Below are 20,458 nucleotides of genomic sequence, written 5' to 3' on the forward strand. Positions count from 1 at the left end.
TAAAATTATTGGTGACCCAAGCCATATTCTTCACAAGGAGTATGAGCTGATGCCCTCAGGCCGGAGATATAGGGTACCAACTTGTAGGTTGAATAGGTACAAATTTTCTCTAATTCCATTATCTATTAAATCATTAAATAATAAATGACTGGACTGTTGTGTGGGTAAAGGTAATGTGATGGGCAATATGTAATGTCGGTGTATTATTTAGGAATTGGAGTTTTTTTTTTCTCTCTTTGTATTGTGTATTGTTGTATATTAAGAACTGCTCTCAAGACAAATTTCTCCTAAGGGAGACAATAAATAGAAACTTAAAACTTACAAAAATCTATATTTTTTACCCAGTCCTACTGGTTTGTTGCAACAAATAGTTTTATCATTCATGGCACTGTTCATTTTTTTTAGCTATTTAGCTATAGCAGCTAATACATTCTTAGGAAAAAATAGGGTGAAAAATCTATGCAAATGTCAAATTATTATTCTTTTTTTGATTAGCCATTATAAGCTACCTCTTGAGGTCCTAGGCAAACCCAGCAGGTGAGCTGAACTGTTTTCAACACCAAATTTGGAAGTACTCAAGCCAAAACTATAAACATCAAGTGTAAACATCACACAGCATCCAGCAACATAACACTACTGACTGATTTCGTACATGTAAAAGAACTGGAATTTAAGTTACAATGTGCAAGGCGTATAAACCCATGGAGACTATAAATGTGGTTTAAAGTCGGGGCTGGCTACCAATTTATGCAGTTTCGCTTTTCTCTTTAAAAGTGCAATTAAAAGGGTAAAAGACAACGTCAGGTGAAAAGCATTCCTTACAGCTCCTTACACTTAAGACAGCTAATATATGGCATCCAAGTCGAATAAAACTACACGCACCACCAAACTCCAATCTCGACAGTTGGAAAGAAAAAAAAAAGTTAATTAAAAACCAGAGGAACAGATTTAACCTTGAGGGGATCTTGGCACTACTAATATTTAGCTGAATTGTTGGCATTAGCTAATTACAAGCCTACTGTCTATCGGTCAGCAGGCTTTGCTTTGAAGTCAAGAGGAGCTCTTTACATCACTGAGGCATGGAGAGAAAAAGGGAGGACAGACACTGGATGAGAGTACGCTGCAGGGTGTACCATCCTCCCTGGTTTTATTTCCTGTCCGGATCCCTCCTGTCATTTACAATACATTTCGAGTCGCAGAAATGGGCAGGTGCAAATCTGCCAAATAAAACGACATGCCACAGGCTTTAAATTGCACATCTATAATGATAATTAAAAGAGCATCTTTGAATATCAGTAAACTGCGGTTAGGTTTGGGGAAGGAAGGGAGCGGGTGGTAAAGAGTTATTGAGAATGAAAGGGAGAGAGAGAGTGATAGAAGCTTGCAGCTCAATTAAAATCCACAAGTATAAACTTTAGCTGGGCAGGGTGACGCTTCCTGTTCTGGCCTGCCTAATCCCGAGACGGTACACTGAGAGAGAACAAAGGCAAACCCCCACATGCATATACACACACACCTACCCTTCACACACACCGGATATCTAAATCCCCTCAGAAGCACTTTGGAAGGAATGGAGGGGGAAGAATGCAGTTCGCTCACGTGTGCAGTTTAGCTTGGTGGCTTGTGCTTTGGGTCTAAACAGTCAAGGCTAAATGTTTTTTACTTATCTGTTTTCCCCCTTTTTTCCTTTTCTTCCAAGGAGTTGTTTTTAAAATTAAAAGTTCAAACCAGAAAATACAAAAAAGGTTCAGATTACATTATATAACATTTAATTATGCGCTACAGTTTAAAAGTTTGGTTTAGTAAGAATTTTTGGTAGCACTTTATTTTACGGTTTCTTAACTAGTTGCTTATTAACATGCATATTACTAGAATATTAGCTATTTATTAGTACTAATTAAGCACATATAAATGCCTTATTCTACATGAGCTTATTCTACATCCCTAATCCTACCCAATACCTAAACTTAACAGCTACCTTACTAACTATTAATAATAATAAGCAGCAAATTAGGAATTTATTGAGGGAAAAGTTGAAGTTACTAGTGAATAAGTATTCCCTATTCTAAAGTGTTACCGCATTTTTAAAGAAACAATACTTTTATTCAGCAAGAATGCAATAAACTTATTTCTATTCATCAAAGATTCTTAAAAAAAACATATCACTGTTTTCACAAATACTTTCAGCAGCACAACTGTTTTCAACATTGATAATACTGAGAAATGTTTCCTGAGCACCAGTTCAGCATATTATAATGATTTCAGAAGAATCATGTGACACTACATCATGTGACACTTTAAAAAAGATGTTTTAAATTGCAGTACTACTTAACAATATTACTGTTTTAACTGTATTTTTGAGCAAACAAATGCAGCCTTGGTTGTCATAACAGGCTTCTTTTAAAAAAAACTTAAAAAAAAATTATAAGTGGTTGGTTTTGGAAGTTCAAGTGACTCCAAACTTTTGAATGGTAGCATATATTCCTATTTGTAGGTCTAAAAATGTGACCCTAGACCACAACGCCAGTCATAAGTCATACAGGTATATTTGTAGCAATAGCCAACAATACATTGTATACGTCAAAATTATCTATTTTTCTTTTATGCCGAAAAATCATTCGGATATTATTATTATTATTTTTGATTACTATAATGCATTGCTAAGAACTTAATTTGAACAACTTTAAAGGCGATTTTTTTTAATATTTAGTTTTTTTGCACCCTCAGATTCTAGATTTTCAAATAGTTGTATCTTGGCCAAATATTGCCCTATCCTAACAAACCATACTTCAATGGAAAGCTTATTTATTCAGCTTTCAGATGACTGGTTATGACTGGTTATGGTTTTGTGGTATAGGGTCACAAATATAATTTTATATAATACTTATTCATATAGCTTATCTATTTCCCAGAATATTTCTTTAGAAGAACAACAACAAAAGTGAACTTTTAGGACTTCTCTAAATATGAGTTTCTAGGATTGTCTGCCATAAGGAGTGTTGTGATTGGTGAATGTATCCAGGTTTTTTACCTCCAGAATATGTTCATCCTGTTGCTCTCTGTCCAACTTCCGAGATGTGGTGGTGACCAGACCTGCAAACACATGAACAAAATTAACAACCACATTAAAATTCAACAAAACTTTAGCCAAATAAAATCAAATTCAGTTGCAACACTTAAGACTCGGCCAAACTAAAACTTGCAATTTTCATATTAATAATAACAACAATCGTTTAGAATGTACCCAGACAAGAGCTTTTGTCAGATTTATTTAACATCTGGGTGCAATATTGTGACATACGCAACATGTTAAATGCACATACACAAATGTTAAATTCCACAGTTTCAGCTGCACAGAACTGCGAAAAGGGCATTGTGCTTGAGCCAGGACTGTTTTAAAGCTGAACAAACAGCCAGACTTTAAACACATACTCACACTGCCTGAAAACAGACAACACAAACCTCACAAACTAACTAAACACACAACGCTCGTAATAAACAACTTCAAGCACTGGAATGATGAGTGAATATCAATGCACCCATCACTGTGTTTACTTCATATGTAGGTGTGTGTTCTTCTATGGTGGGTCTAAGAAGATTTCTCTCAAGGGCTTTGCATTACAGGAAAATAAGATCTGAGCACACCGGAAATCCAATTGGAAGTGAATTCAAGTGCCGAACCCAGTGAAAAGAGTATAAACAGGCAGCCAGAGATCGAACAACAATGCAAATGAGCACACGCTTCTGTAAAGAGCGTCTCGATTGCAGATAATAAGCAGACTTGTGTTTCTCCGTCAGTATAATTGTACATTAGATGGGGCAGAGAGCGAAGCAGACTTTGCCAGGCCCGGCCACACGAGAGACGCCTGCCGACCGCACTGCGTCTGATTAGTGCAGAAAAAGGATTTCCGAAACCAGAAGCCATCAATGGCGCACATGCAGGCAGCAGAAATAGCCCGGCCGCAACACGCCTCCCGCTCCTGGTCAAAACTGTGTTAGGCTGCAAACCACCTCTCTCTCCTTTGCTCTTGCAGTCATACATGGGAATGAAAATAAACTCTCAATGCGGGCAGTCATCAAAATCTCTGCACTTTAAAATGTTATATTAAAGGCAAAGCTACATTTATAGACCCAGAGCTTGACTGGAATGGAAAAGGACATTAAATAGGGACATTTATAGGAATTTAATGTATAGGAAATACATTTTTTTCACTGTTAGGCCGAAAAGTAATAATATGTAGCTGATATTCAGAATTAATCTAAGTTAGGCAGCTCCCAGGAGTTTTGGTGTTCAGAATATACAGATATGACTCTTTTTTTCTTCTCCTCAATACGATTTCATAAGTTCACATGAATATAAATTGGATACGAGGAATGCATATTAAGCTAAAACATATCGCTCAGCTGAAATGAACCTCGTTTTCTTTTAGATATCGTTCCACGTGAGCCTACGTGTGTAACGCTGAGGTGTACGGCTGCTGGACGGCCCTAAAGAACATGCTGCTAAAAAGACGCCCGTGTTCGTACCCACAATCCATTTCTTCCCCGGCCAAAAAAACAGTGGTCTCCTGCACTGCGGGCTAAGCGTGGCCAAAGAAAATTACAGTTCAGCCATTTTTGGAAAAAGAAAAACAAGAACGCTGAAGCTGGGAAATGCAAGAGTAAATGTGAAAGAAAGAAAGAAAGAAAGAAAGAAAGAAAGAGAAACTAACGAAGGGAAAAAGAACAAACAAACTAACGAAAGAATGCACAAACAAACTGTGTATTTTCATGCTGGTTCAGACTTGTTAAAATAGTTCCAAAAGGGGGTTTTCACAGTGATTTGGAACTCTTTTTGGAACCTTTCAGTGAACAATACTTAAAAGAACCATTTTTTTCTTAGTGTGAAAAATATTTTAATAATCTAAGAACCTTTTTCCACTATAGAGTGCAATGGAAATGTTCCACGGATATTAAAGGTTCTTCATGGAGCCATCTATGCCAATAAAGAACCTTTATTTTTAATAGTGTATATGTGACCCTGGACCCTGGTTATAAGGGTTTTTTTTTTTTTTAATTGAGATTTATACATAATCTGAAAACTGAATAAATAGGACAATATTTGGCCAAGACACAACTATTTGAAAATCTGGAATCTGAGGGTGCAAAAAAATTAAAATACTGAGAAAATCGCCTTTAAAGTTGTCCAAATTAATTTCTTAGCAATGCATATTACTAAGCAAAAATTAAGTTTTGACATATTTAAATTCACAAAATATATTTATGGAACATGATCTTCGCTTAATGTCCTAATGTTTTTGGCATAAAAGAAAAATCGATAATTTTGACCCATACAATGTATTTTTGGCTATTGTGACAAATATACCTGTGCTACTTAAGGCTGGTTTTGTGGTCACATATAGTTTGTTCAGCCGACACTGCTTTTCTAGTGAAGATAGTCGACTAAGGAACACTTAAAAAGCCTGGTGGGGACACCAGGGAACTGGGATGAATCACGTCCTGTTTGCAGGAATCTCATTTCATTAGCCGTCAGATGATGTTTACCCTCATTGTTTCGGAAAAAGCAAATGAGTTTTGCCCAAAGATTTCATTATTTGATCTGTCTGCATAGTCTGAGGTACTTACAGCCCGCGCTTGTCTCGCTGAGCACAAGCGCGTGACCCCTCGGCTAAAATCGCCTCTGCTAACCGCTGAACTCCTACAGTAAACACATAGTGAAATCTCACATATAATGATAGCACCGCCACACCGCCTCTGGAGAAATGAAAAGGATAAAATCAGAAAGAACAGCAAAAAAAGAGCATCCATGTATCTGGGTAAAAGACACTGCCCTTTCCACTAAAACACTTTTGCTTGGGAGAAAAAAAAAGAAGCGCTATTTTCTCTTTCTGGCTCTCTTGAACTCTCCAGCTCTCCATTGATGGACTTTAGAAGAGGTATCGTTTAGCAGCCAGGAATGCAACACCTTGTATCTGAGACCGAGACGCCACATTCCTCATTAAGGGGCTCCAACACATGTTAAAGAGCACACACGCATATGCACCACATGAATGTACACGCAAAACACTCTTAAGGCCCACTAACAAGCACAAAACAGTCCACGCCACAGCTACATAGATAAATGAGTGCACACACAAAGACGTGCGCTACAGTGGGCAGAATCGGGCAATGTTCCCAAATGCACCCTAACCCTCCTCCCCATTCTAACACATACTGTGTGTGTGAATGGCAGCCATTTCAGAGTGGAGAGAGAGAGAGAAGGGCAACACTTGAGGTTGAGAAAGGAGTCTTTGCCTGTTTTGTGTCTCTCAGAAAAAGCCTCACATTAGCCTTACACCATTAACCTCCCGCAGAACACTCAATAGAGCTTATCAAAGAGACACTCTGCTATACTCGCACACACAAATATGTGCTCAGATAAGTCAAAAACATGCAAATGTTGAAAGATTTCAGATTATTCTATTAACAAATTTGTTTTCCACAACTAGTATGTACTAATGAGTAAATTCACATTAAATAGTGTATAAAGAACCTGTTTAAGGCCATTACACTGGCAGCGCTTTGTAGCTAAAAAGCAACCTAAAGTAATTCATTTTTAATGAGTTCACAACTGGAGATAACATAAGCAACAGTGGTATTAAAATTCTGGTCAATATGAAGAGTATTATTGTTATGGCTAATGAGAGATAATGGCCATTATTAAAGCATTTTCTTAGTAAAACTAAATAAAATAGAAATATAACATTTAAATAAAACAATAATAATGCAAATGTATTTTTTTTAATGCTAAAGTGAATTTATGCATGACAACCAGAGTTGGGTAGATTACTTACAAATTGTATTTTGTTACTGATTCCAAAATACATGACAAAAATTGTAGTTAGTAACATAATCCATTACATTACACATTTTAGGTAATACAATCAGATTACTTTTTGATTACTTTTAAACTTGTTTATCACGTTGATTTAAATAGGATAGTTATCCATTTTGATATAAAAATACAAAGAGTAAGAAAATATATTCCATTTGCTGTTATTAACAACAGTGCATTAAGTGCATTAAATATTATATTACATCAAGGTTTCAAAAACCAATATACATGCAAATGTGATACTTCATTATTACAAATATTTATTTTAAAATCTCAGGGGTACTTCAAGTAAATATATTAGGTGAAAGAGGATCAGATGACAAAAAAATTGTGTATTTTAATGTGTTTAAAAGACAAATGCCTTCCAAAGACATAGAAGTACATGGTTAAATAACCTACATATTGATAATTCAAATAAAAATCAAGTGTGTTCATTAGTAGTTGATCAGTGTTGCCAAATCCATGGTCGTCCCTATTTTTAACACTGTTGCCGTGGGTTGATTTTGATGTCCGCGGGTTGAAGCTACCCAAATAGCGTCATATTTAGCCCCTGAAATGCAATTTTACCAAGGGAACCCCAACCAAAAAAACATGTATTTTATCCCGTGAAAACCTGGCAACCCTGTAGCTGATGCAATGTTGAAACACTTCTTAAACCTGAAATGATTTTTGTAAATCAGCGGTCAAATACTGTGTCACCACCTCACTAATGACTAAGCTTTGTGTGAATGTCCACAAAATTGACAAAAAACAAAAATTTTAAGCGTAATTAGGGAGAATCAATAAATTCTAAGCATGTATTGCTATTGTATAAATAATATGTAGTCGTAATCTATAAAAAAGCAACTGTAGTCTGATTGCAAACATTTTTAAATGTAATTTAATTGAATTACAAGTACTTAATTTTTGGAATTTTTACCCAGCTCTGATGACAAAAAATTCACAGTTCGGTTCGATATGTCACAGTGGTGTCACATTCATCTAAGATGATTTTGGAAGCTTTTGGAAGAATTTGTTTCTTATTTATTTGGTTGCTGATTTTCAGTGTTTTATAATATACTTTGTGTTAGTTATTTGTTATTTTATATTAGACCTATAGCATGGTGTATTTGTATTCATTTAGTTATATAAATGTATAAATAATAATGTAATCAATTAAACATTCTATGTTCAATTGATGCTGAAATCCTAATTCGAAAGTGAAAGTAAAATGCGCACAGCCATTTACAAGCTATTTAAAAGTGAATAAAAGCCAGGAAAAGAGGGACAACTCTAACAAACTATCTCTCCATCACAACCCTACAGGAGTACATTATATTCTATACACTTTAAGCTCTATTTTCCAAATGTAACAGGATTAGTCCAACGAATTGTTCAGTTTGTAATGTGTACCGAACCGAAAGCCTCATACTGAATACTCATACCCATAATACAGTGTCTTTACTGATATACAGTATGCATTCTGTAAATCTAGAGTCTGCAGGCATTTCTCAAACTAAGGCTTCTCAAACTCATTAGTATATAGCAGACATCATCTGAATAAATCCAATCAGTCTTGTTGAGTGGCTTCAGCTCAGTCTCCACATTTAGCAACCCAAGGCCCTTGGAAATGGGGCAGCTGATGGTAGGAAATTCCTATCTGAGAGTGACTTAGATTACTAACACTGAGCTTTCAGACCTTGGTGTACTAACTCCATTTAGAGTGTGGGTCGGGAAGTGAAAGAGAGAGAGAATGAACAAGAATAAAGAGACAAATCCCTGCCAGATAATGTCTTTTTCAAAACATTCTTTTTGATTTGAGTATTCCAGAGCTCAATGCTCACTCATGCATGGGGACGACCTGGATTTACAACACTAAATCACTGCATTTCCACCTCTGTGTGAGCATGTGTGTGCAAGGTCATGTTGGCATTAAGACCACGGCATTGATTTTTTTTCTACATCATAAGGCATGGCACACTGCCACAAAACATATCTGTCCCGTCCTTTAAGGGTGAAGTGCTTTTGTGCCACTAGTGGCACCAAAACCAATTGCAAAAACAATGAATGAAGGGAACCAAGGTGATTCTAACTTCAGTGTGTGGATCCCTTTTCTGACAGTTATTTCAACCCTAAACATGCCATTGGTTGATTCAATCATTCATGTTGGGTCATTTAATCAACTGTCTCTGCATATTAAACTAGAATAGGAAAAATTACCCTAGTATTGAGGGGGAAAAAGCGTATACTAATATTCACAAGCTTCTCTGACATTGGCAAATCACGTTGTTTATTATTTGTCCATGCATGTAACATATGCAAAGATTATGAGAAGTCAAATGCTTTCATGGACTTGTGCTTGCTTGGCTGGGTTGAATATCAGGGAGATTTCTGGTGTGTGAAATCCGTAGGTTAGCAGTAAACAAGCAGGACAGGTGTGCCGTTGGATATGCTTCACAAGCCTCTAAAACCCTGGAACTTTATCCACAGGAATGAGTGAGAGGGAGGGGGAGTGATTTGTGTTTTTTTTTTTTTCCTGCACCTTGCTTTAGTTTTCCATCCTTAATAACCTTTTGTGCCTCATGCCAACTGTGGGAGCCTAAAAGACAGGAAACGACAGGAAGTCGTTGGACATAGTATCCATTTCTATTCAAGCTTTCCCTACTTTGGGCTGAACCCTTTGAAAAGCGTGCATGGTATTGTTGTATAACAACCCACATTTTTCTTCTTCTTCTTTCTCAAAAAAAAAAATAGGGGCTTGCTGAAAGTTGATAGGAAGGTGGAAAGGAGGAGAACAGAGAGGAAAGAAGGTCTTGTGAATCATTGCAGCTATATCCTCCTTTCACTCCAATTAAACAAGCAGAGCAGAGCTCAAAGGCACAGAGGTGGCTCGTAGACTTCTAATTACCTGAGCTGATTTCTATCCCAGCAGCCAGTGCTCTTGATATTGTCAGTACAGTGAGCTAAAACTACTGTTGTAAGAGGACAAAGAGAGAGCTAATGCAGATATCAGGTATTACACCAGAGATCTGAGATTTCCAGAAATGTGTGTGTTTGTGTGTGTGTGTGTGTGTGTGTGTGTGTGTGTGGTTTGTACACCAGAACAAGAGCTGTCTGCATTGTACTGAGCACAATTCTTTTTGCTTGTGCCTGCCAGCTGAAGAAATAATTCCCATACTCACACTATCAGCATCCCCAAGGTCCAAAATTAACACTTCTCATGTGCAGTGTTATTTTAGTATTATTTTTTGTGCTCTTATAGTACACATATCACATTTTAAATGAGCTTTTTTATTCTTGTTATACGTTGTTGTCATTTTTTATTAGTTTATTTAAATATTTCTATATAGCTTTAATTAACACACTAGGTTTTTCAACTCAGCCATTGTTTAAAAATGACTACATGGCTGGCTAAAAATGAACCCAAAATAGATTGTAAATTAAAAATCAGACACATTTATTAGAGACATCAGCAATAATCAAAGGTGAACATCTGTTAATAAGCAACTGAAAAATGTTTATTATTAAATTATTATTTATTCAACGTATTAATAAATGTTCATGTATTGTACATATTCAAAAATGTAAATTTCAAACCTGTTTGGGGTTAATTTAAGCAAGTAATTTTTAGGCAATAGTTCAGTAAAGTAAAACTAACCAGAAGGTCGGGTTAAACATTTAATTCAGTCAAAACAACCCAGTCACTGGGTTTATCCATATTTAATTAGTTTTAGAGTGCATTTTCATTTTATTTTTAGGAATACATTTTTCCCTTTATTATTTATTTTACTGAAAACTATTTTAATAGTTTTAGATAACAATAAAAAAATGGCCATATAGTAAATATAAATTATTTTTGTAAATATAAATAAATGAAATAAAGTTACTGAATATGAGCTTTAATCTAGTCAACAAAATTACTGACAAAAATGTTTGTCAAAAAGGTTTTGCCCACAATAGTGAATGTGAGACAAAGACAAACAAACAAAAAAAAACATTATGCATTATGACAATTTTAACACTGAAAAAATAGTGAAAAAGTTTACATATTACATATCACTAAAATGTTTCGCTGACTAAAATTATATCCCATTTTAGTCACAAAAAAAAAAAATCTAAATCTAAATCTAAAAAATAAATTAACAAAAAAACAAAAAACAAATTCACAACAAAAAGCCTGACTAAATTTGAAAACATATGACTTAAATTGAAACATACGCATGGTTTAAAATGCAAGACCTTTTTACTTTTATCTGGCATAAGTGATGTGAGTCAGTCAAATATAACTTCAATAAATATGTAAACATATTTGGTAACACTTTAGTATAGGGAATAATTTTCACTATTAACTGGTTGCTTATTAGCATGCCTATGTGTAACACATTTGCTTTTTATTAGTACTAATAAAGCACATATTCTGCATCACCATATTCTACATCCCTAATCCTACCCAATACCTAAACTTAACAATTACCTTAACTACTACTAATAAGCAGCAAATTAGTAGTTTATTGAGGCAAAAGTCATCGTTAATGATTTGTTAATACCGAGAATTGGACCTTAAAATAAAATGTGACCACATATTTATAAAAAAGGCTGTATGACTTTCTTTCTTCTGCAGAACACGAAAGATATTTTTCAAAATGTTGGAAACCAACCAACATTGGAGCCCACTGACTTCCATTGCAGGAATAAAAACATGAAGATATTTCTCAAAAGTCACAGAGGTTTGAAACAACACGAAGGTGAGTAAACAATGACAGATTTTTCATTTTTGTGTGAACTATACCTTTAAGCTGAAAACGCTGTTGTCATGAAGAATACTGATATTTGATCCCTGTCTCTTTACACATGCGCTTCCACTCTGAGAAATGAGTAGTCACGTTCACTTGTACAAATACACCCGCTCACAGAAAGCCTTTTCCTTTATCACATCATTCGAAGTCCAACTCAGCAGGGTGCTTTCGAAAAACCAGGCTGAAAGCAGCTTTCAGGCAGATAGGTTAATTTCTCTTCACCGACAGGTAGAGCGTGAAAAGGATCTCTCATACACATACGGTTGAGCAAAAAAGCATAGCGCAGTCATTGACAGAAAGCATTTCACGAGGGCAAAGGAAAAGACGGAGAGACTATCGAACCACCCACACACCTCACACGAAGCAAAGGCCTCTGGGAAAGACCTTAAAGATACGGAGAAAGTGAGAAAATGATGGTGTGAAAGAACGACGGGGCAAAGGGAATGTGTAAGCTAATGCATGAATGCTTATGCAGGAACACACACACACGTGTATGTACATACACACCACCTTTATGCAAGCTCACACCCACGCATTCACTTTAGCACTTTAACTGACCTGTGCAGAAGGGATTGAGGTCAGTATGAGCAGGTTAACCAGACTCGGGCTCTTTTGCATGACCTGACTCAAAGACGGGAACAATCCGTTCACCTGCAGCGCGTCATTATCCTTAGCTACACACGCTGAACAAATCTGAGCTCACAACGCCTCTGAATGCAGCTCTAGGACAAAACACTAATTCAACAGGGATCCTTGTTACTCTGCCAGGTATCTCCCTGGAAAATTCTAGTGCTTTTGGTTGAGTGTTACTGTGGCGCACAGGTGTCAAAGAAAATTACAGTCTTCAGATGTTACCAGCTGGAGCTTTAAGGTAGCTGAATCCTGCATATCCTTTATTGCCTGACTGTCTTTTACCTGAAGTATATATATATATATATATATATATATACTACAGGACTGGTAAACAAATATATATCTGATGGATGGATAAATAAATTGTGCACATTATGCAAATGTCCTCATATATCAAATATAGAGGTTGATGTCTGTGAATGAGTGTTTTGCAGCCTATTTCCTATAAATGCTCTTATTGTACTGGTGTAGAGGCTGTGTAGTACACATTCGACTATGTCTAGTATAGTACAATAAACTCTTTTCAAAAGATCAAGGAAAATCCTGTTTTCCATGACATGTTCCTTTCAATGAAACACAAAAGCAGCACTAAGACCTGTTTACTGTTGCCAAACGAAACAACAACACAAAAAAAACCCTCTCATCAAAGCCTTTAGTTACCTCACACACGCACAGACGACTAAACCAACCAATCAATATCATCCAAGGTGCTTTAGTGACCAAGCAGACAAAAATGTCAGCTGAGAAATAAACAATCAAACTCCAAGGCTGCAGATGTGCTCTCCATCTAGCAGCAAACCAACAAACAAGTTTATTCTGCTTCTTCCCACAGGTCCTATTTTTTGCAGGGCAGCTTTGTAGACACGCCAGCACAGGGCTCTGCTGTTTCTGAGCATGTAATTACTGAGGTTTGGTCTGCTGTATATTTAACTGCTTTATCGTCAGGCGTGACGTTTTGGGCAAGAAAATGAAAAACTAATAATAGAGGTCAGCGGTGATAACAATTAAACTCCAGATTCAACGAAGCGTATGTATAAACCTTGTTCAAATATAAACAACGCTGCTATGGTGTTATTGCAACCTGTGATAAAGGTTATGAGTTAATTGCTTGATTGCTTTGAACCGTATCGCATGAAGCGCTTTTAAGTGAAGTTATCAATTGTTGAAATGACTCTTGTAGTATATTATTGCACACAAGTACACAAAAAATGGCTGTTGGTACTCGTGTATAGATTTAGTAAGGATCTCTTATTGGAGCCCTGGTTTAGAGAATGTCTTAAAGTCTAGTGATTTATCTCTCACCTTTTTTGAGCCAGTCACTAAAATCTAACCCAAACTTTCATTTATTAGAGGCAGTAATTGAAATGTTTAATTTATTTCTAAAAAGGTAGAGTAAATGAAACATTTCATTTTCATTCTGAGGCTGTTTAGTGGCTTTTTTCTCATTTTCATTCTGAGTAAGTGAAATCTTTCATTTTCCCTAGGCGCTGAAAACTCAAACAGTAGTGCAAGTCATCATGATTAAATGGATTATACTCCTGGTTATTGTGAAATGCTTACTAAAGCAGGGAGAGCATCATCCGGTTCATTCATCACCCATGATAAGCCTGTGTAAATCTGCGCTAAAGGAAGTTCAAGAGGCCAAACCAATCAACAATGACACAGTGCTATTTCAGATCAGTCATTTTCTAATTTTTTTCAGTCTTTTTAACCACAAATGCTCATCTTGCACTAGCTTTGTGATACACGTGCTTGACTGAAGGTCACACGTGGTTAGTTTTTTGTCTGTGAACTTCGGTTCAAACAGGTAGGGTAGGGCAAAAAACACCATGTTATTTTCTCCTCCAACTTAAAAATCGCCCAACGTTGTTTTATCTTTTTGTTTTTGTAAAGAGAGTTTGACTTTCTTTGCTTGGTAAACCCTTTTTTGACTTTCTCAGTTTGTGTAAATCCACATGTGATCCAGAGTATCATTTTTTATCCACTTTAATTTCACACTTGTCTATTACAAATATGTCACTTTGTTTCATAATTACAGAGTATACGTGTTTCGTTATTTACCTCAAAAGAATAAGTGAAATGATAAAGATAAGTGAAATGTGACAACATGCCCCGTAGGTGGGGTACACTGTAATATGTGAGGGGCACGTTGTAACATGACCATATGACAGCTTAAAATGTTGTTTGATCTAATGAAAAAAACATGGAAGACAAACTAAAATATTTCGTCAATAAAATAATTTTTTTTTGGCACTTTTTTCGTTTTCTAATTTTGGAGTTTGATAATGAACACATTGCAACCATGCTTGGGACGGCCCTGATTGCGACACGCAGCTATACGGTTTAGTTCAAAGCAATGTGTGCAAATGTGGAAACACATTCAGACATTCAGAAAAATACAGAGATACACTCCCCTCCTTCCACTCAATGAACATGAGACACATAAACAAGCCATAATGCTTTACATTTTTATTAAATAATAATTTCTGAACATTAAACGTCAATTGTCAGTCTTTATTCACCTGTTTCTTGTGGTTTCTCATTAAAAGGCATAGAAATAAATAGTGTAAATTACATTGCGAATGTCATAATAGCATAATAGCGAGGGACATGTTACAACGTTCCCCATCTGCACAACTGGAATTTAAAACCAATTAGTGTCTTCTGCTAGTTCTGCTAGCATTAAAAAACATCTAAACTGATAAATAACAGATTGGAGATTAAAATAATAGCAGATTTGTCTCATTTTAAATTAAAATAAAAACAGATGAAAAATTTACTTCAGCCAGAAATGTGCTTTTACTATGCTAAAATAAATATTTATCGAGATCTCTTTAAAAGGTTTTAGAATTTTGGCGCCCATTTTTTGCTATGTAGATATGGCAACTAGTAAATACTGTAAATTTGGTTACGCTAGCATGTGTGGAAATATTTAAACCACATGTTTTACAACTAACCCTGCATTATTATGTGCTATGTAATGCGTGACATGGATGCAGAGCATTTGTGGTTAAAAAGTATATATGAAGAGTTCAGATGCAAAACCAGCTAAAAGCCATCTCGGTCAAAAATGAAATAATGATACTGAGTGAATGCTCCTGACACATATTATACGTCCATCAAATCCTTTTACTTCAAACTCACAAAATTCCAGCCTCAGCCCAATCAGAAGTGCCAGTACTTACATAGAAACCTATACAAAGTAGCCAGAAAGAAATGCTAATTTTAAAGTAATACGTCAGATGGATTTAGAGGCTTTTGCATCTGAACTCTTCAAATATATACATATATATATCAGAAAATGACTGATCATTTTGCTAGATAAGACCCTTATTCCTCGGCTGGGATTGTGTAGAGGCCTTTAAAGCTGCATTGAAACTGCAGTTTGGACCTTCAACACGCTGATTCCCATTAAAGACCACTATACAGAGAAAAATCCTGGAATGTTTTCCTCAAAAAACTTATTTTCGACTGAAGAAAGAAAGACATGAACATCTTGGATGATATCAGGGTGAGTAAATTATATTTTATTTTCAGTTAGTTGCCAAGGCAACACTTCTAATTTCAACAATTCTAATTCTCAGATATCTTATATGTATATATTATTTTATTTCAGCTTTGTTAAAATTACCAAAAAAGATTTTAGTTGTAGTAAACAACAGCAGCAGTGCCTTAAGGCTGAATTTAGTCTTTTCATTGACTGAAAAGCGCTATTTTTTCTTATTTATTTTTAGAAATCGCTTAAATGGAACATCTGTATAGAAAAGACCTACTTCATTGACCTTCATTTCCAGACATGTGCACGCTGTGCAGCTGTATGTTATCAGGATGAGACGGACCCGTCCCTGATTACTCCCAAGTTATATTATATTATGTCTGAGACTATGAGTGTTTGGGTGGGTGAGTACCCTGTGCTTTTGACAAATGATGTACCTATCTACATTTCATACCGATATGGTTGCACAAGATCAGTTGTTGTGCTTTGCACAGCCCTTCCTCTGGAGATCTGATATGCACTCTCAAGATGACAAAATATTTCAGGAACTTCTCTAAACCATTTCAGTTGATCACTACGAACAAAGTAGAAAAGTTGTGAAAACGTTTTTTTTTTTCTTAAATAGAGTCTTATCTCTTCCTCATGGTAACCCACACAAACAGGCACTTTAATAACCCACACATCCGCCACTCCTGGAATGGTTAATATTCTACTAAAAAGTCAGCCTGCCTCAATTTTCCTCTCTTTTTTTCCTTTCTTGCTTTCTTTCTTTCTTTCCCTGGAGCGAATCCAAGTGTGGAACCGTTACTGAGAGAACACAGTCTGCTGGAGGACAAACCCTTATTTGGTCTGAAAACTCTCATTGGCTACTGCTAGCAAAAATAACCGTCACATTTGTGTATGTAACTGCATGGGGAAAAAAGACCACACAAGTCAGTAGAACACTGTGAGAGCGGCTGGCCACCAACTTTCACAGACTGGCCAAAACCTTCAACTAAAAACTTCAGGGCCAGTTTCTCAGACTGATTGATTTCAGGTTCCCAAAGTCAAACAACACTTCATCCACATAAAGCTTGTGGATTTCTGAGAAATGTACCCATCACAAATGAAATCTCTTTATAATCTTCATTGTTCTTCCTAAGCAGTAATGAGATTAAATGTAGAGCAAATGTTTTTTCCAAGAAAAATATCTGGTAATATCACACACAGGAGCTTCAGAAGTGATCTCAAAATGTTTCAAATTTTGCTCTGATTTCCCAAAATTCTCTTATTATTATTTATTCTCATGAAATTCTTAATATGTAGCTCAGTACTCTTACTGTGCACTACAATTCAAAGGGTTTTTTAAAGAAATTTTATTCGGCAAGGATGCATTATTTGGCAGCAAAGACATTAGCAATGTTTGATTTCTAATAATGAATAAATAATTAATCTAATAATATGTGTTTCTTGAGCACCAAATCAGCATATTGGAATGATCGACCATAGCAATGGCTGCTGAAAATTCAGCTTTGCCAAGAAAAGAAGAAATTGTGGGAATAAAAGTTAAACTGTAATAATATTACTGTTTTTATCTGTATTTTGGTCAAATGCAACCACAAACGTTTGAACGGTAGTGTATCTTAGTAAATGGTTCGTTTTTGTCTTTTCACCTAAAAATTATAGGAGCAATAGAATTGTAGCCCATAGCTATCACCATCTTCCTCAGCTTTAAAAGTTATTTGTTCTTTGCAATAAAACATGTTCAGACAACAATGGTGAAGATATTGCAGGCGCTAGGTAATCTGACCTAACATGTTTCTGAAAAGTCCTGAACTTGAAGTGTGAATCATTTCAAGCTTTTCTACAGCTGCCGGGCCTCTGGATCTGCTGTTTGCACCTTTTTATGCCTATTCTCCTCGGTATGCCTGCAAAATCATGTTCTACTCTATGGGGGAGAAGAGGACGAGGAGGGGGAACTGTAGCTGTATAAAATATTCAGCGTGGGTCCATTTAGCAAACCCCATATGCGTACACAGTGATCCATGAAGAAAGTGAGAAAGAGAGGAAAGCGACAGAGAGAGAGACATGGTGAGAAAACAAGAACACGGAGTTGATCTGAGCGCAGGCGAATGTGCCTTCATACACTTACTCACTGAGCCTTATGCTTCAGTAGATTTACATAAAAAACAGAGGTTTGGGACTGATGGCACTCGAAGAATCTCAGAAGAGCATTAAGACGTAGCTAACCTATCTTTTACTGTTTGTATGCGTCCTGTAGATGGAAGTTGTCTCTGACACACCATTTTCATTGTACTGATATAGGTCGATGTGACATGGAAAAGGCCGTTTCGAACAGAATATGTTGTGCAAACCATGCTTGGACAGGAAATGAATCACAGATTTGTTCGTCAGCTGAATAAATAATTAACAGAATGGCTGTTAGTTGTCATATGCATTGCTGTTCATTACTGGGGTCAATAAAGTTTTAAGATGTTTTTGAAATGTTCACCAAGGCTGTATTTATTTGATAGTAAAAACAGCAATACTGTTGCATCCTTTTTCAGGATTCTTTGACAAACAGAAGGTGAAGAAACTGCATTTATTTGAACTATAAATCTTTCGCAACATTTTAAATGTATTCAGTCCCATTTTTAATCAATTTAATGTGTCCTTGCTAAATAGAAGTATTTATTTCTTTCAAAAAAGAAAATTACTTTTGAACCTGAAATTTTAGCCTGTAGGTTTTTCCTGAATTCATGCAAAATATACTCTGGTATATAATTAATTTCTCAGTGCTGTACAACATTTACAAGACAGAACATGTTTTTAGTGAAGCAGTTGACCAATATGTGTGCTGAATAATTTAAAATAGCAATTATTTATATGTCAATAAATCCTGTTGAATCACATTTGTGACACTGGACCACAAAACCAGTCATAAGGGTCAGTTTTTTTAAATTGAGATTTATACATCATCTGGAAGCTGAACAAATAAACTTTTCATTGATATATGGTTTGTTAGGATAAGACAACATTTGGCCAAGATACAACTAATTGAAAATCTGGAATCTGAGGGTGCAAAAAATCAAAATATTGAGAAAATTGCCTTTAAAATTGTCCAAATGAAGTTCTTAGCCATGCATATTACTAATCATAAATGAAGTTTTGATATATTTATGGTACAAAATTGACCAAATATCTTCATGGAACATGATCTTTACTTAATACCCTATTGATTTTTGGCATAAAAGACATACAGACAATTTTGACCCATACAATGTATTTTTGGCTATTGCTACAAATATACCCATGCGACTTATGACTGGTTTTGTGGTCCAAGGTCACATTTGATAAATCAGTTAAACTTCAAACTCACAGTCTATTCCTGTCAACCTCAGCATTTTCAAATCGACTGCTAGAAGGACTGTAAGATGAAAACAAAGCTTCTTGAAGCACTTACCAGTCTTAGGGTTGATGCTGAAGAAACCTTGGGGGTTCCCGCTAGTGATCTTATAAGACAGCTTTTCACTGGACTTGGTGTCTGGGTCAAAGGCCTCAATCTGGATGATGGAGACATCTTTGGGTGAGTTCTCCATGACGGATGGATAATAGACAGGTTCAGAGGTCTGTGGGGCATTATCGTTGACATCCTGGACTTCGATGTAGACCTCCACGAAGGAAGACAGCGGGACCACACCACGGTCAGTGGCATAGACTGTCAACCAGTAGTGAGGCACGGTCTCATGGTCCAGCAGTTCCTGTGTCCGGATCACACCTGAGGGGAACATAAAGAAAGCTTAGAACCATCTCAATGAGACACAAAAACAGGAATTTTTATTTAACTCTTTAACTTTACATCTATGAGTGTATGCGATGGAAGAATCGTAGTGCCATTTAAAAGTAAAATGAAGAAACTAATTATCAATTGTGTATCAACTGAAATAAAATAAGGTTATTTTAGGGTGTCCTTGCTACACGTTACATATATTTACCGTGGTAATAACAATACATAATGCATAGGTACATTCATATTACTCAGTACTCAGTAAATGTGTAATTACACAGTAGGCAATGTTTTAAAAAAAGTAAAAGTGATTTTTAAAAAGCATGCAGTAATTTAGTAATTATTAATGTATTTTGTTGTTACATTTGTGACCCTGGATCACAAAACCAGTCTAAAGTAGCATATTTGTAGCAACAGTCAAAAATACATTGTTATGGGTCAACATTATCAATTTTTCTTTTATGCCAAAATCATTAGGATATTAAGTCAAGATCATGTTCCATGAAGATATTTTGTAAATGTCATATCAAAACTTAATTTTTGATTAATAATATTGCTAAGAACTTCATTTGGACAGCTTTAAAAGGCGATTTTCTCAATATTTCGATTTTTTTGCACCCTCAGATTCCAGATATTCAAATAGATGTGTCTCAGCCAAATATTGTCCTATCCTAACAAACCATACATCAATGGAAAGCTTTTTTACTCAGCTTTCGGATTATATACATATATCTCAATTTTACAAAATTTACCCTTAAGACTGGTTTTGTAATCCAGGGTTACTTAAATGAAAATAAACTGTTTTAAATGGTTATTTGTCAACTATAAGTCATTTTATATGTTTCAGAACATAAAATAAAAAATGTAAAATATTTATCCTTTTTTTATCTTCTGCTGTCTTTCTGTTTTCTGCA

At 35.7% G+C, this 20,458-nt stretch overlaps 1 protein-coding gene across 11 annotated transcripts in view; it reads right to left on the bottom strand.

Moving 5' to 3' along the window:
- Window positions 1–20,458, bottom strand: part of fat1a (FAT atypical cadherin 1a) — a 94,628-nt gene that overhangs the window by 49,149 nt on the left and 25,021 nt on the right. For all 11 annotated transcript variants that reach the window (XR_007829067.1, XR_007829083.1, XR_007829074.1 and 8 more), the window contains exons 3-4: window positions 19,221–19,535; window positions 3,032–3,093 (exon numbers count right to left, since the gene is read on the bottom strand). Coding sequence is in view for 8 of the 11 variants with exons in the window: in XM_051127637.1 (XP_050983594.1) it covers window positions 3,032–3,093; window positions 19,221–19,535 (377 nt within the window). In the remaining 3 variants the exon portion in view is untranslated. The remainder of the gene's footprint in view (window positions 1–3,031; window positions 3,094–19,220; window positions 19,536–20,458) is intronic.

The sequence above is a fragment of the Labeo rohita genome, chromosome 1 (assembly GCF_022985175.1).
Source record: "Labeo rohita strain BAU-BD-2019 chromosome 1, IGBB_LRoh.1.0, whole genome shotgun sequence".
Taxonomy (NCBI): domain Eukaryota; kingdom Metazoa; phylum Chordata; class Actinopteri; order Cypriniformes; family Cyprinidae; genus Labeo; species Labeo rohita.